Source organism: Drosophila subobscura, chromosome U (assembly GCF_008121235.1).
Source record: "Drosophila subobscura isolate 14011-0131.10 chromosome U, UCBerk_Dsub_1.0, whole genome shotgun sequence".
Lineage (NCBI taxonomy): Eukaryota > Metazoa > Arthropoda > Insecta > Diptera > Drosophilidae > Drosophila > Drosophila subobscura.
This window is the reverse complement of record NC_048534.1, coordinates 13,764,377-13,780,480: the sequence shown is the minus strand read 5'-3', so window position 1 is coordinate 13,780,480 and position 16,104 is coordinate 13,764,377. Positions and strand designations below refer to the sequence as shown.

At 44.1% G+C, this 16,104-nt stretch overlaps 4 protein-coding genes across 5 annotated transcripts; 1 reads left to right on the top strand and 3 right to left on the bottom strand.

Moving 5' to 3' along the window:
* Positions 1-7,603: 7,603 nt before the first annotated feature.
* LOC117901880 (seminal metalloprotease 1) lies at positions 7,604-8,582 on the bottom strand. The gene has a single exon (XM_034812837.1). The coding sequence runs from the start codon at positions 8,549-8,551 to the stop codon at positions 7,763-7,765; it is 789 nt and encodes a 262-aa protein (XP_034668728.1). The 5' UTR covers positions 8,552-8,582; the 3' UTR covers positions 7,604-7,762.
* A 1,273-nt stretch (positions 8,583-9,855) lies between these two features.
* LOC117901831 (seminal metalloprotease 1-like) lies at positions 9,856-10,727 on the bottom strand. 2 transcript variants are annotated; one of them, XM_034812762.1, is made up of 2 exons: positions 10,486-10,727; positions 9,856-10,424 (listed from the first exon to the last, which is right to left on the bottom strand). In XM_034812762.1, the coding sequence occupies exons 1-2, from the start codon at positions 10,709-10,711 to the stop codon at positions 9,871-9,873; spliced, it is 780 nt and encodes a 259-aa protein (XP_034668653.1). In that variant the 5' UTR covers positions 10,712-10,727; the 3' UTR covers positions 9,856-9,870. The 2 variants fall into 2 exon arrangements, with proteins under 2 accessions (XP_034668653.1, XP_034668655.1); XM_034812764.1 differs by having other exon boundaries at positions 9,856-10,409.
* A 243-nt stretch (positions 10,728-10,970) lies between these two features.
* LOC117901832 (seminal metalloprotease 1-like) lies at positions 10,971-11,837 on the bottom strand. The gene is made up of 2 exons (XM_034812765.1): positions 11,598-11,837; positions 10,971-11,534 (listed from the first exon to the last, which is right to left on the bottom strand). The coding sequence occupies exons 1-2, from the start codon at positions 11,806-11,808 to the stop codon at positions 10,987-10,989; spliced, it is 759 nt and encodes a 252-aa protein (XP_034668656.1). The 5' UTR covers positions 11,809-11,837; the 3' UTR covers positions 10,971-10,986.
* A 1,249-nt stretch (positions 11,838-13,086) lies between these two features.
* LOC117900862 (zinc metalloproteinase nas-13) lies at positions 13,087-14,174 on the top strand. The gene is made up of 2 exons (XM_034811384.1): positions 13,087-13,308; positions 13,364-14,174. Exons 1-2 carry the CDS (start codon positions 13,098-13,100, stop codon positions 13,897-13,899), a joined length of 747 nt encoding a protein of 248 aa, XP_034667275.1. The 5' UTR covers positions 13,087-13,097; the 3' UTR covers positions 13,900-14,174.
* Positions 14,175-16,104: the final 1,930 nt, after the last annotated feature.

Genomic DNA, 16,104 nt, shown 5'->3' with positions numbered 1-16,104 from the left:
TTTATCGCCCAGTCCTGCCACTACCAGAAACAGCAGCAGAGGCAGAGGAGCAGAGGAGCCGAGCAGTGAAGTTCCCCTCAGCCAGCCATTGGATTTTATGGCATATTAAAAAGGGAAGCCCGCAAAAAGCTTACGAAAAACATCCCTTTCTGTGTGGGGGAGTAAGCTCTACGGAATCCGGTTTAGCCTCTTCCTCGCTACAACAATTTGATTAGCGGCAATTGTGCGAAATTATAAATGACAACGTTTCAGCAGGCTTTAATTTAATCTGAAAGAGTTTCGGCCCTCCTCTCAACCTTTCAGCAGGAATCGCTTAAGTCTGAACACACAAAAATTAATTTCATCATATTTTTCACTTTCCTTAAAAACAACAGCAGCCTCAGCAGCAGGAACACTCAATCGTATCAGCCCTGTAAAAACCTACACAGCCCCATCCTGGCTGGGTCTGGGTCTACGCTTCGTTGGCTTTTGTTTTGTATGAGTATCCATAGAAGTATAATATGCTGTTAATGTGATACCCCTTCCCTCCTCCTCCGGGCAAGGATGTTGTGGTCTGCTGGCTGCCTGTCTCTGGGTGTGTACGCTTTCGGAAAAAAAGGATTCAAGCAGCCACAGTTAGCTGGAATCGTTGTCATTTATTATGCCCGTTGCTGCTGCTTCTGCTGGAGAAGACACTGGCTTAGACTTCGCTTTGGCAATAATTAGTAAAAGATATCAAAGCAAATGACTTTATCTGCTTACAAGCTCCATACACACTCACACAACTTCCAGTGATATCCCGTACTCATATTCCGCACAAGAACAGCCAAGGACAATGAAGATGCTTTAATGCGTTGCTGTCGACATCGTTTGCACCAAGAAAGCCAGTTAATGTGTAGATGCGTTTCCCTATTCCGTTTGGTTCTTAGTCCCGCTTTGTAGGGTATCAGAAATTAAATGGAAGAACGTCTTAAAAGACATAGCATAGGTACCCAAGTGGAAGATACCAATCGGATAGGTAAATCCTTACACTTTCTGCCGGTCCATGCTCCCGGAAAACCCCTCCTTAAATGCCCACAAGTAAGTGTATTGAGTCTTCGTTGGTTCTCATAATTTCCGGAATAGCCTAAGAGAGGCGCTGGCCTGCATCCGCTCCTCGTGTGAGCCTGTGGCTTGGGTTTTGTTTACAGTTTTCAACCGCACAGCCAGACCAGCCCAGACTTATAAAATATGCCAGTCAAGAGCTCTGTGTGTCTGTGTGTCTTTGCTTATCCATTACATCTTGAGCTTGTCTCTGCTGCTAACTGTTGGACAGGATGTGCAGCCGCTCTTGTTGCCTCTGTGATTGCCGTTGTCATTTGGAGCTTTGGCTCCGGTCGCCCGACAATTCGGGCCAGTGCCTGGCTAATAATTTATAACTAGTTTATATTTTGGCAATTATTTCCTGCGTGAGCACATGAGCGACAGAATGTAAAATCGCACCAGATTTGTGGATGACTTATGCAGAGAGAAAGCGAGAGAGATGGAGTGGGAGTGGGAGAAGGAGAAACCGAGACAGCTTTAATTAAAGCCATTTTGCGTACGACCCTAATGGGCTTAATATTCGAGCATAAACCGCATGTCAGACACGACAATCAAAGCAGGGAACAGGCATCGCGATAAGAGAAGTTAATTCACGGATAACAATAAGCATGCTCTGGGGGAAAGCGGCACCAGCCGCACCAGCCGAAACGCCAACAACTTGTACATGCATCGCAACGACTCATGAATATAAATTGCCGCCTCACTTTTGGCCAAAAAGAAGCAGTCAACCTCTCAAGAGATTGTACGCAAAAGTTGAAGTCGCCGCGGGTGGCAATTACAATACACAAAAAATGTGTAGTACGAGCAGCAGACGGCGCAGGTGAATCGGGATTTAAGGACCCAAGTATTGCCAGCATTTATTTATGTTGCTTGAGGCTGCGCGATTTCTCAGGGGCCGTCATATATCAAATGAGCACTAAGAGCTTTGAGAATCGTTCCCGGAATGCTCTTACTTAATTTTGAAATATTTAATAGCAAAATATTATGAGAGAAAGAAACTTATCGTTAAGAAATCTCATTAAATAAAATCATAAAAATTGCTGGTTATCCAATTTCAATAAATATTTTCCGATACCCAATTGAAAGGGTGTTTAAAAATGAAGGCTCAGTATAAAAGTGTCTCAATAAATCCCCCAAACGACCCCCCAGCAATACAGCTGGTCAAGTGTCCTCGCCATGGGCAACTGGTAATCTAGCAGCGGGTGGTCATCAGGAGACCAGATCCACTCCGGCCGCCACCCATGTCCTGCCACCATCCTGCAATGTACAAGCCTTGACTTTTTGTAGAATATTGCGTATACATAGGTCCGCCCCGTTCAACTCAACGTGTAATTTAAATGCAATTAAAATAATAATTTATCTTGCTCCGCCAGCTTGTCATCCGAACAGGGGTTCACGGGAAAAGGATCACATACGTTTTGCACGGACCTGCTCGGCCAGGTCCTACTCCCCTAAGCTGTCCCCATGGAGCGGCATAAATACATACAGAAACGAGACACTTAGCGGTGATAAATGAGTGGAAACTGACAAGCCAAATGAAGGAATGCACACCCGTAAAAACGTTCTCCTGGAATTTCAAGTGAGTTGTCAGGTGGGTCTGTGGTCAGAGTTAAGGGAGCACCACATCATTTGTTTTCGAATGCAGCTAGCAATTAGCTGGATACAAATGTTAGAGCTGCTCCTTGGAGGGATGCAGTATACAAAATAAAGATAAAATAACAATCAAATAGCAATATTTAATAAAATGCGTTTTAATTTAATTATAAATGTACGTCCTGCAAATTTCCAATAAATCAAATGGCGGGTTCAACCCGAAAATACTCCATGCTATAATATCGCTAGCCCCGTAATCACAATACAATAAACAAATAAAATAACAATTAATTGAATTTTTAAGAGCCCCTTTTTATTGTCACTTCAGCTCACTGGTTGTAGTGCTTCCCGCCCGTCCACGGGGAGGAAAGCATTTAAATTTTCATAATAAAATGTAATTTATTGCATTTGCATAAACCTTTTGCCGAGGAGACCGTGTCGTGTGTGTGTGTGGCTGCAATTGAATCAACGCCGCGCAGCAAAGTAGCCGAAGAACAAAAAGAGTAGCGCATAAAGAACGGCAACAAAGTCGAAAGCCGTGCAATAATATGGCCGCCAAACTGTTGGCAATAGCCGGCGGCTGCCACAATAAAAATCCCTTTTTGATTTATACTCAATGTGTCATATGAAAAGGAGAGGGATTGTGTGGCATGAATGCGAATTAATCGCTTAATTGCTTGCCAGAGCCAGAGCGGCCGAGGGAATGTTAAACACAGAAGTTGATCAAACAAATTAAGTGCATTCTCAGATCAAGATGGGTATAAGGGTTTAAACGGCGGCAGGAGGTTAATCGGATGCAGTAAGTATTCGAGTCTTTGAGGGATTAAGCACTTTGAAAGGGAAAAACAGAAATGAGAAGGTGTCATAAAGCATTTGGAGAATAATATTTTTAATTAGGCATTTGACCCACTCACAGTGTTTGCCAGGATCCTACTCTTCGCTAATGGCTAAACAAGCACCATCTGCCACTGAGCCGGCTCCGCCATGTGACACGGTTGTGCGTGGTTCCGTGGTCCACACGCCTTGGTGGTTGAGCTCACCTGCCCCATCCACATCAAAAGCATCCCAGCATCCCAGCATCACCGAGGGCGCTGCATATAAAAACACTTGTGGCTGGCGGGCGACTGGTGGATAGTGAATCATGTCAGCGCATGGCCAACGCAAATGCAATTTAAAGCAAACAATTTTTTTGAAATGACCCACATCCGGTGCAGGACAGGGCACGCACTCTGTACGCCGCATACAGATAGCGGCGGCTGCAACGGCAACAAAATGGGAGTTGTTCTCACCGTGCCGCACACAACATCATTAAAAATTAATTCACGCTCGATGTGCTGGCCCCGGCCAAAAAGATATGGAAAGGGAGATCCGAGTGTAGTGGAGTAACCAGGAGCAGCCTGGAGTGGAACTGGAAGTGGAAGCGGGCTAAACAACAGAGGCAAATGAATGCACACGGTTTGCGGTCGCCTGGCTGTGCACTTTATAATGTTCTCCCGGCTCCAAGCGACCGGGTCCTGGCACGATTTCGGTTCGGCCTCTGCCTGATGACTTAATGAGCATAATAAGCTCAGTGCCGAAATTACCTTTTTAAATGAACATGATGCTACCCGTCGTACCCCACACGGACTACAAGTAGTGTCGGGTACACAATGCTCCACCACCTGACGCAATCCAGCTGCAGCCCTGGTGGGGAGTGTGCCAAATGAGGATTAAAAGTGGCATAGAATAGACAAGCGGTTACATATTCAAATTAAGATTTTAATGTTCACACAAAAGGCGGCCATTCCAAAATAACAGTTATGTATGTGCGCGTGTGTGTGTGTGTCTGTGTGTGCGTATGCGTGAGCGTGTATGTGGCAGTATGCCCTGAGTGGATTACGGTACGGGGCGGCTGCGATGGCTGGGATGGTGTGGGCTGGCTTAAAACGATGCCAAAGAAATGCAAATGCAAATTAATTAGTTGCCGTTTGATTGAGTCACAGCTAAGTAGCTTAGTGCAATCGTTTGTCCCGATAATGTTTTCGCAACGGAAAGTAGAGCCGTCAATGGCATACGAGTGTGCAGACAGCACACAACAATTTATTTCATCAGAATGGCCAAATAAGTCATTCAACTATTTATTTCTGAATGCCATGCAAGCGGATGTCACCACTACAATTGCCATTAAATTATATTAAAAAGCATTTCACTGACAGATTTCTGAGAATTCTACGAATATAGATGAAGCCAAATCTGACGCAATCCCAACTCCCGCTTAAACTGGGTCCAGAAACCGCTCATTCGAGACCAATAAACCTCATCGGCAAGTCAGCTTGACTGAGATTAGCGACAAAGTGCCCGAAAAATTAAATCACGACTGCGACACGCTCATGCGTTCGCTCAATAAGTTTTTAAAGCATTTTCAAGAAGGCAGACTGCGTATACGCAGCGTAATGCAGCGTCAAGCCAATACAAACATACTTTTCAACGCCATAATCAAATTAAAGCATAATTTTTTACGACGTCATAGTCATAAATATGAACGATGAGAAATTTGGCCCCAAACATGAATCGTAAAAAATGAGTGGAGTGGAAGTGGAGGCGAGGATGAGATGCAAGTCCGGAACCGGCAATGTGGTCCTTGCAAGTGATTTCCCATTTCCGCTAAGCGGCTGCAAAAGCCGAAGCCTTGGCACGCAAAATAATATTAAATGTATAAATCATCTTTGTGATGCCTTAAAATTGAATACGCATTCGTCAGCAATAAATCGCATCATTCCAAGGAAGCTTCTGCATCCGCACCTCCTGCTCCGGCCACATCCCAAAGCTTCGGTCTCGGACTCGGTCACATATGCGTTTTTGCGTTTGTCTGGCTGCCGTCATTGGGGAAATTGCTACAATTCGTTTCATATTTCATGTGGCTTCGAGTTTTGTATCGGTGTTTCCCCGTCTGCTTCTGATTGTGGGCACGGACTTTCGTTCGCTCGCGTTTTTCTTTTTCGCATGAGTTATTATTGGCAATCGCCAATACGCCGAATCCCTCAAAGATCAATGACACCGGAATTGTTTTTCGAGCTGATTTGCATATAGAATGCAATAGAAAAATGCTTTCTTATTTATGGTTTGTGGTAACTTTTAGTTCCTAGAATGGTGGCTTCGGCTCCTCCATGCATGACCTCATTTTTCCACTGCTTACTTCTAGGTGGAGTGCCTTACGATGGCACCAAGATTACCTAAAAAGTTTGTATACTTTCCAGCTGATTCGCGCAATAACCCATCATAAAAACGTTGTGAAATTTGTATGAGTCAATATAGGTATGTTCTTCCCTCGGTATAAGGCAGTAAATTCTTCGATTGATTGTTCAGCATGACCAAATAAAAAGCATTGATTGGACACTTAAATGAGTCAGTCTTTAGAATTTCCCTTACACAGTGTCTTCCTGATTAAAAGCCATTCATGTCAGTTGGTTTTTGTGCATGATCATAGATCGTTCACTGACCAATAAAGCCTTTATAATATACAGCTGGCGAAGGAATGAAATTCTCCTATCGGAGAATGACCGACTAATAAACGGTCAGAAAGTCCAATGAAATGTCGCATTTGGCATTAACACAAATTTCTGCCTAGGCACCACGTGAGTGACCGATTGTCATCCAATGATATGAAGAAAGTTTATGTAACTTTTAACAGTCTAATTATTTCGATATCCACTAAGAGATAGTTGTTTACTTGAGAGTAAACAGAAATCTGTTAGCTATAATTAATGAAGTGGCTCTGGCTTTATCAAAGTTATATGACTGACGGCGGGCTCTTATTTTATTTTACTCTGTATCTTACCCCTTGAGTTCCCAATCGGAACAGTAAATAAACAGGAATCAAAGTTTTGAAAATTATAAAATTATGAAATGCTGGTAAGCTTTATTAAAACGTGTGAACGTCTGAACTGTGCGAAAATTATTGCAGGCAAAAAAGAACATTAATAACTTGTAATCACAAAAAGATTTGAAACGATTATGGACTAAAAATTGATTGTGCGCATTAGCTCATACTCTTTTTTGGGACGATCAGTTAAGCCTTAATTGACCAAATACTTTTCATTGAGGTAATATAAGCAAAAGGATTATAGGAACCCCATCAAGGCAATCTACGAATTTAATTCCTTCAACTTAATACGACTTAATACTTATATTTTTGGTAGTTGGGCCCCATCTGGCTGCCATCACATCTATCACCATTTTCCTTCGTTTCCTCTGCCAGCCAATTTCTGAATAAACGAGTAAAATTGTTCTGTGCCTACCAAATTTCTCGCCTCTCTCTGGTCTATGCTAATTTTCGCAAACATGGTCGCACACCGCTACAACCGGTCCTTGTGTGTGTGTGTGATGGAAGCCCATTCTTAATTTCGAATGAAGCAATTCGCACAGGAAGACATTGCCAAATATTCCAACAGTTTGCAAGGGGACAGCGCGGCAGCAGCGTGAAACCATGTCGTCGAAACGAAAATCGAATTTATGGTCTAAGAAGCGCTGTCAAAATGTGAGAATTGAGTGCCTGCTCCTAGCTCCCAGCTCCCAGCTTCCATCTCCTAGGTCCTGTCTGCTGGGTGCTGGGTGCTGCGTCCTAGGCTCTAGGCCTCTGGCAAACCCTTTGCCAAACATTGCGGGAGCCCCAGATGCCTCGCAGACATTTGCATCTCGCATATAAATCGCATTACTAGCACGCAATTACGAGTTCTCGACACATGGGCCTGTGGTTGGGCCCGAACTCGTGGTCCAAACAGAAAGTTGAGGCCACATTGAGGGTGCATTGGTAGCCGTGTCCGCCACAGAGCCGCCAATAAACAATTACGCTGATAGTTTTTGTTCGCGGCGGAATTTTGCACACCTGCGATAAGGAATTATCAGCGGCGAGCAGGCGGAGCTACCGCAACGGACGCGACATACTTGGGAGCACAAGTACAAACATATGTCATAGAGAGTTATAGCTTTAATTAAGATTTCTATAAATACAATGGCACTGACAATGACAGCGTGGATCATAAAACCGATCTAATCGCCTCAGCCGGTGAAATACATATCACAATTGACCATACAATATCACTTGGTACAACGTCTAACCCATTCCGGATCACAGCAGAATGGGACACTTGTACATGATGTTGATCTTATCAATATCCTTAGCGCTTAGACCCAGGCGCTGGCCTATCACGGCGTTGGAGTCTAGGGGCACAATGGTGTCCTCGCCGTTGATGGAGAAGGCACCACGACGATAGTGCAAACAGCTATCGTAGTCGTAGCCCACATCGAAGTCGGTCACCACAGCGGCGGAGTACTTCTGGAAGTTAAACTCCTTGCCGGGCACTATGTTGTCATAGACCACGTTCACGTAATCGTCGCGTATCGTAGAGCTCTGTTCGTGGTAGAAGCCCAAGGCGTGCATGAACTCGTGCAGGATGGTTCCGGGCCGGAAGCAGCCCTGTCCAATCGGGTAGATCTCCAAGTTCATTTGCTGCGTGGCTGCGCGATATCCGACATCGGTGTAGCACCCTCCAGCATTTGCTGTTATTGTCAGGTAAGCCGTATCTTGGTCGGTGGCTTCTCTGAACTTGACGCACGAGTTTTGCTCCAAGGTTTCCACGCCCTTCAGAATCGCCTCTCTGTGAGTGGCATCAAAGTCGTCCGAAATTTTGTAGATCACCTCATTGTTGGGCCACCTCCTCTCCGTATTGGTGAGCCCATTGCGTCCCTTGGGTCCGTACTCCAAGTTCGCTTGTTGCTCCTCGGTCAAAATCATATCTCCACCGGCGAAGCCACCTGCCTCCTCCGGATCATACACTCCCGCCGGCAGTGGCAAAGGCTTGCCATGGCTAAGCCTCACTGACACAAGTAGGATAACTATAAGGCCAAGTTTCGACATCTTGCCTGCTTTGTATCTCAGCGCAAACTAACGGCCAGGCCGTGAAACGTACGGTTCATAAGTACGATCGAAACGAAACCGCACAACAGAGATTAGATACAAACGGGCAAAAAAGTATTTCGCAAATTGATAATGAAAACTGGTACGACCAATTAGATCAAGGTTTATTGCAGTTGTCATGTCCAGCACGGCGCCCATCCACTGTACAATAAATAAAGCACATTAGTCATGTAAATTTTTGATACACATCTCAAACGTAATAGGTTTCCCCGTCCACTGCGGAAATCCATTCACGGACCTACGCATATGACATAAAACCACCAACTGATTGAAATATCAAGTGGCCGACAGAATCAGAAAAAGTAATTAAAACCGCTGCCGCCACGATGAGTAATTGGCTGAAAATCGTCAGCAATGTCTGATAACTTCCCAACAACCAATACACGAGTAATCGTTCTACTTAACACAAGTGTTCGTTTGTCTTTTACCAGTTTGGGTCTTATCTGTCCGGCGAATGGTCCTCCACACTCCATTGCACGGACTACAGCAATGGCCAATTCGAGCCTCTGAAAATTATCAAGAAACTATAAATACTTTTGAGTTCTCTTTTCTCTTACGCGAGCTGCTTGAAATGGTGGATCGGGCGGACTTCGGTACTACGATTCTTTAACAATTGGTTCTACTCTCTCTTGGTGGGTTACCCTGTGAAACGATATCAAAACGAAAAGATTGAAAAGAGCGATAAGAAAGTTGAAAAAATGTCGGGGTGCTGTATACTTCTGGGCGCCGTGTGTTGTGCCACTTGAGGTGATCCAATTTGTGAAATCCACTGTCTCGCCCACGAGATTCCCACAAATACTTAATATCCAGAAAAAACATCCATTGAAAAGAGAATTCTGTAGGGGTTAGTTTTATTGTCGCTGACAAGAAGTTTATGCAGGATCTAAGACCACAAAAAGCTAAAAGCTTCGTTCACATCCTATTCCGGTTTTTTTCTGCATCCACCTTTGCAGTTGCATCCGAATACGTTGCACCTGCCGTTGCCGCAATAGGCACCGACCACCATTTGGCCGTCACCGCAGATAGGTGACGCCGGGCAGCAGACTGCCGCAGCTTCCCTAAAGATAAATATGGCCAGTAGCACGTACATCAAATTCATAGTCTTGATGGATGGGTGGTTACTCGATAACTGACTCTCCAATTGATCCACTACTCCGTCTGAAAAATATCTCATTTTCCATGCTTCTAATGTAGAGTGTGCCGTGAAATTATAATTTTATTTGATATTTATATTTATTTTGTAGTTCAACATTTACAGTTTATACGTAGCCAGGACACTTGTACATTTTATTTAGTTTGCGAACATCTGTCTTGCTCAATCCACGACGCTGGCCCATCTTTGAGCCTCCTGTTTTCAGGGCTACAATGGTTGGTTGCGATATGTTCTTGGCAAATGCATTACTAATGTAGTGCATTACACTCCCGTAGTCGTATTCCTCGCCGTAGTTGTTCCAGCCTATGTATGTTTCGTTGTTGAAGAAATTTATTATATTTTCCGGACTAATATTTTCCCATACAATTTGCACATATTCATCTCGGTCTTGGGCCACGTGCTGGTGTTCAAAGCCCAAGACGTGCAGGAGCTCATGGATTATGGAACCCATGCGAAAGCAGCCCTGGTCCAAAGCGCCTACCCCAAGATTAACTTTTGTGCGATGATTTCTCCAGCCAATGTCTTCGCAATGGCAGCCGTCCTCATCCGATGTTATATTGACAAAATATTTTTGATCACTGGACGCTTCCACAAATTTGACACACGATATTTTTTCTATTCTGTGCATTGACCGACGGATATACTGTAGATGGGGTTCATCTATGTGAAACGGATCATATGCTGCACCTCATAAAACTATTTATGTGCACTTAATGCTTACCAAAAGTGCCATTTTCAATGAAGTAAAAGACTGTGCGGTTTGGCCAATGATAGATCGTGTTGCTTATCACATTTCTCCGCCACTTCGCTATACTGGGCCTGTTTACGAGGTCACCCTGAAAGAAGTTCGGCAAAAGCTCAGGATCCCTTTGCCAATCCGTTAAGGAAGCACTTAGAGAGTGCTTGGCCAGCAGCAAGGACAGAGCCAGGGCGAACGTATTCATCATTTGCAAGCTAATATTCAAACTGGCGCGGAAAGAACTTCAACACATGGCCTAGTGCCATAATTATTTCATTCGTCATGCCTGCATTCGTCGATGCATTTCTTTATACAATTTGTTTGTTTGTTGTTTACCCGACTTAAATAAATAAAAATAATAAATGAAGTATTCAAATTAGAAATCAGAAAAATTCCAGCTCTTCCAATGACGCACAATTTTAGATAATAATTTAGACAATAGATAATATAATGCTCTTATTGATGACCTTTCATTAGGTACTTTTAGACCTGTCTGGGACACTTGTACATTACATTTAATTTGTTAATATCTGACTGGGTCATTTGCAGACGTTGTCCCATACTCTCTTCGGCTCCCTCCTGCAGAGGAATGATGGTCATCTCTCCGTTCTTTGAGAATGCATAGGCCGTGTAGTGCAAGACACTGGCATAGTCATATAGCTCGCCATAGTCCTCAACCGTGTCACTATCGTACTTGTTGAAGTTATTCTCCGTGCCCGGGGTAATGTTCTCCTCGGCAATACGAACGTAATCGTCCCGATCCCAAGTGCTTTGCTGGTGGTAGAAGCCGAGGGCATGCAGGAACTCGTGGACAATGGTGCCGATGCGGAAGCAGCCTGTGTCCAGGGCATAGTTTTGCAGATTCAGCTGCTGGACCGTATTGCGATAGCCCACATACGAAAAGCAGCCACCAGCCTCGGAAGTAACATTTACGTAGTATTCCTGGTCAGTCGTTGCTTCCTTAAACACCAGGCAGGAATTCTGCTCAAGCAAACGGATGCCGCGAAGAATGTGGTTGCGATGCTCAGTATCTAATTTCGAATGCTTTTATCAGACAAACTCGCACGTTAATAATTCTGCTTGGGAGGCTTTACCGATATTCAGATTGATATAGTAGTAGACGACACGATTGGGCCAGCGGAACGTCTCGTTGCGTAGTCCGTTTCTGGCCCCAGGACTGGGCACCATGTCCCCTTCAATGTAGCCAGCGGTTAGCTCGGGATCGGTCTCCAGTCTCTTCTCTGGCGCCGGGGCAGCCAAGCAGCTGGTGGCCAGGAGCAGAAAAGTTAGAGCCAGAACCTTCATACTGCTCGGTGGACGTTTGCGACGAAACTGTTTTGGTGGACAACGACATGGGTTCGAAGTAGTCTTTCTGGTCGATGGACAATTTATTGCCAATATAAACATTTTACAGCCACCTATATTGACCAACAGTGACCGCTAAGAATTATCTCAGCGTTAGATGTGGCCCGCATAACACGAAACTATTATAAATAAGGCTTATCTGCGTAATCTATAAGATATTTAGGCATTTAAGGTATTTCCATTAACTAAATTTTGTTTTTTGAGAGACCTGGAATTCGACGACTACGCATAGAGAATTTTTGCGCGTTTCTTGCTTTGACATATGTAGTTAGGAAAGCAAAGTCACCTATTCCGGGTTTCGACATGTTCGTGTACATCCAAATTCTTTGTTACAATTTCCTCATACACCTCCTCACTTGTGATTCCTTTTGATCACTTTCATTCAGCCAAATATTACAACAGAGAAGAAGCCCAAACCATTACAGCCCCCTAATCACAATCGTTTACTGAGCTCTTGTCCCAGAAGCTACAATTTTAATGCCTTCCGTACTGTAAGCCCAATGACAGTGATGTTCGCACACTTAATTGAATTTTTCAACACAATAAACTGATTATAATTTCGTATGGGAGAAGTCGACCCGAGGTAGCAATAACAAAATAACATTTATCATCATTACAACAAAATGCGAAATAAAGGTGCGAAAAATGAACGGAATGAGTATGACTCAGTTTAGCTGCTTCCTAGTTGGACAGTTTTACATGGCGTTCGATTTGAAGTTCGTTTCACTTAGCTCTAGTCGCTGGTCACGATCCGTGTTTATGAAGGTGATACCAAAGGTAGTATTATATTGTAGCTTTTATATGGTACACGTGGCTGACTTCAGCCTAAATTATTGCAGCCTAACAAATAATTCTTATCTAATGACTTACTATTGCTACATTTTCAGGAGCTTAGCTGATAAGGTATTAGGAAGTAGTATCATATCTATCAATTTATGTCAAAATCTGACAACGACACAGAACTTTGAAACAGAAAGATTTATTATTGGTTTTGTAGCGATTTATGAAACGCAGCTTATCGGTCTTTCACACCTGACTAACATTCAGTTCCTCATAAAGGGTTCTACGAAATCTTTGAGTTCGTGGGTCAATACCCTTACTACCATTCCATTCACCAGTATTTTATCGCCTTCATGAAATTAAGTAGATTGCGAGTTCAATTGTCATGTTGTGTACCATTCAATCCGTATAAAATCCAACACGTTTAAGACTCTGGAGACAGTTCCAAAATGCACAATCTTACTTTTGGATTGCTTCTCTCGATTGGTTTCCTTGTCCATGCTCGTCCTCCGACCACAGCTGAGGCTGACGATGACATGAGACTCACACCAGAGCAGATGCAGCTTTTGAATTTGAACGGAGGCCCTCGCATAGCTTATTCCTGGTCTGGATATTATTGGAAGGGCAGCACTCTTGTCTATAGTTTTGGTGAAGGCTTGTGTATGTATCCTAGAGTATTCCATGAAAAGTCCTGTAAGACTGCTTACTCTCATAGCTTCCTGGGACACCGCTCTTATCGAAAAAGCCATGGCAGCCATATCATCCCAAACTTGTGTCCGATTTCGCAAAACAGCGAATGCGAGGGATCTGCAGGTGGTCATCCAGAGAAAGGAAGCCGGCTGCTGGTCATACGTTGGCTTCTTGGGCAGACAGCAGCAGCTGCTCAATCTTGGCGAGCGCTGCATGTCTACCAGAACTATTCAGCATGAATTACTCCATTCCCTGGGTCTCTTTCACACGCACTGCGACCCGAGGAGCGATCGGTATGTAAAGATCTACACGGAGAACGTGAAGCCCGGCTACGAACACAACTTTAGACTGATCGCGGCCAGCGAAGTGACAGATTTTAAGCTTGGCTACGACTATGAAAGCATTATGCACTATGGCGAGTATGCATTCTCCAAGAACGGGCTACCCACGATAGTTCCTCTTCAGAAAGATGTCAAGATTGGGCAGGCAAAAGGACTGAGCGCAAATGATGTGAGGAAGCTTAACCGCATGTACTGCCAGGGAAGCAAAAGGCAACAATAGTCCTATATGTCTGTATGTATGTACAGCCGCACACTGCTGGACCGCATCCTTTCTCCAAGTAATCGCAACATTTGCAATTCCAACGAGTTGTTGCACTTGACAGGAAACAAGAATCTCCTCCTCCCTGGCAGCGCCGTTAATCCACAAAACAAAAAGCTCTAGCCATGGTAAAGGAAGTGTTTGCCTTTGCCGGCAACTAAAAATTGAATATTTAGTGGTCGTAATTAAAAATTAGCGCGCTGGGCAACTAACCAACCTGCCAGCTACTGCCACCCGGCTGCTTGCCAGCAGCAAGCCGGTGTGTTTCCTCAGCCATGGCTCGTAATCCCAGGACCACCAACTATCTGCGAACTCGCTCCTGTATGCCGGTGAATCCTCTGCCCCTTTCTCTTCCCTTTCACACAAGGACTCGCATATACATATATTTGGTTTTTTAATGGCACAAATTGTAGTAAAGCCAAAGCTCCTCCAGAGCTACCTGCACACCAAACGGAAGTCGTAAACATTTAATTTATGCAAGCAATGCATTCGCTTTTTTAGCTGCAACTAAATATGGGCTAATATCGTTGGCCAGGGAACGCTTGCGAAGACTACGGTACGATTGTTAGTTGGGTTTCTGGTGCCTTATCAGTAAGGCAAATGGATTGCATTAACGCCAATGCTTTGGGACACTAAGCTGGCCTTGATCGAATTTTCTTTGTTGGTTAAAGAAAGTGAAAGAGCTGAGAATACATTTTAGGTTTATATGGAGGGGTTTAACTGTTCAATTAAGATAGATTGTCCGCTTTATAACCGGAGTTCCCCTAGAAAAAACTATGAATACTAATGCAATAATGTAGCACTAACAATATCTTGTTCAAACTGCTTAAAAGTGTTGGAATATTTGTGCATCCATGAAATGCTTTAAGAGTGTCGCTCTATACACATTTCCCTTTTTCCACACTCAACATATTTAAAACGTTTCCTTTTTTATATGTGCACTCTTGGCCAGCATCCCAGGGCGATTATCACTCTTTCTAGTAATAATTTCTTGGGGATTTCTTTGCTTTTTATTTTAAGAAAATATTTCTGCAATAATAAAGAGGATTTAATGGGTTAAGGCGGGCACTAGGACGCCTGGCCATCAACTTTTCGCCAAGAGCAGTAAAAAAGTCAGCCAGCTCGGCTAGCTTTTCTTTTCCTTGGTCTTTTCTTTGTGCTGTGGCCTGTCTCCTCGCCCATCCGCCCTGCTTATGATCGTTCTAATTTTATGACATTCTGTTTTCATGCATAGAAGAGCAGACGCATGTGTGTGCGTGGGGGAGCAAGGGGGTCTGGGCCGGAGGTCTGGTATGGCGGGATACACTCGGTGGAGGTCTGGGCGAGTGCAGCCATAGCCATTTCATAGTCAGACATGAATGCTGCGCTTTGTTGCCCTGCTACGCCTTTGTTTGTATTGCCCTCAGGGGTAAAGTTTTTAGGATAATAACTTCCTGCGACTTTACGAGCCAAGGCAAAAGCCGAAAACCCACCAGCAGTAACAAGAGCAACAACAGCAACTACAGGGGTATAAGAATACTTGAGCAGAACTACACTGCAAAACAGTTTCGCTTTCATAACGATATTTATTTCAAGAAAAACTTCCTTAAAATTACTAAAAAAAACCAAAAATAAATATTACAAATTAAAATCGAATGGAAAAGATACATACTGAATCCATTTCAACTGGAATTTCTGGTAGTTTCTCTCAGTGCATCAGAAGAGCTGCATACGAACAGCGTGGCGAAGGCAAGCCCTGAAAAATATCTCAAGACCTCCACTTAAAGCAGCCAGCGAGTAAAAGCAAAAGCAAATGCCAACACATCAGCGATTCGGAGAGAGGCAGGGACAGCCACAGAAACTTTTGACGTTGTCGACAGTGCGGGAGTGGTAAGGGAAGGGATGCCATGGGGACATGCCACAGGATGAGGGCTGCGGTGCCATATTAAAGACAGCTGTAGTAGGAGCACCGCCATGACTGTGGGCATAATCTCAGACATAATTACACACACACACACACAACTCACATGACAGCCTGGCTCAGAGCGGGTTAAGAGACAGAGACAGGTTCTGAGCTCGAGTCAGAGCCAGAGTCAGGGACTGACAAATGCAGTCACACATGAATGAGCATTCTTCCAGGTTTTGCTCTTCCACCTTTTTTGGTCTAGTCCATTTTTACTTTTTCGG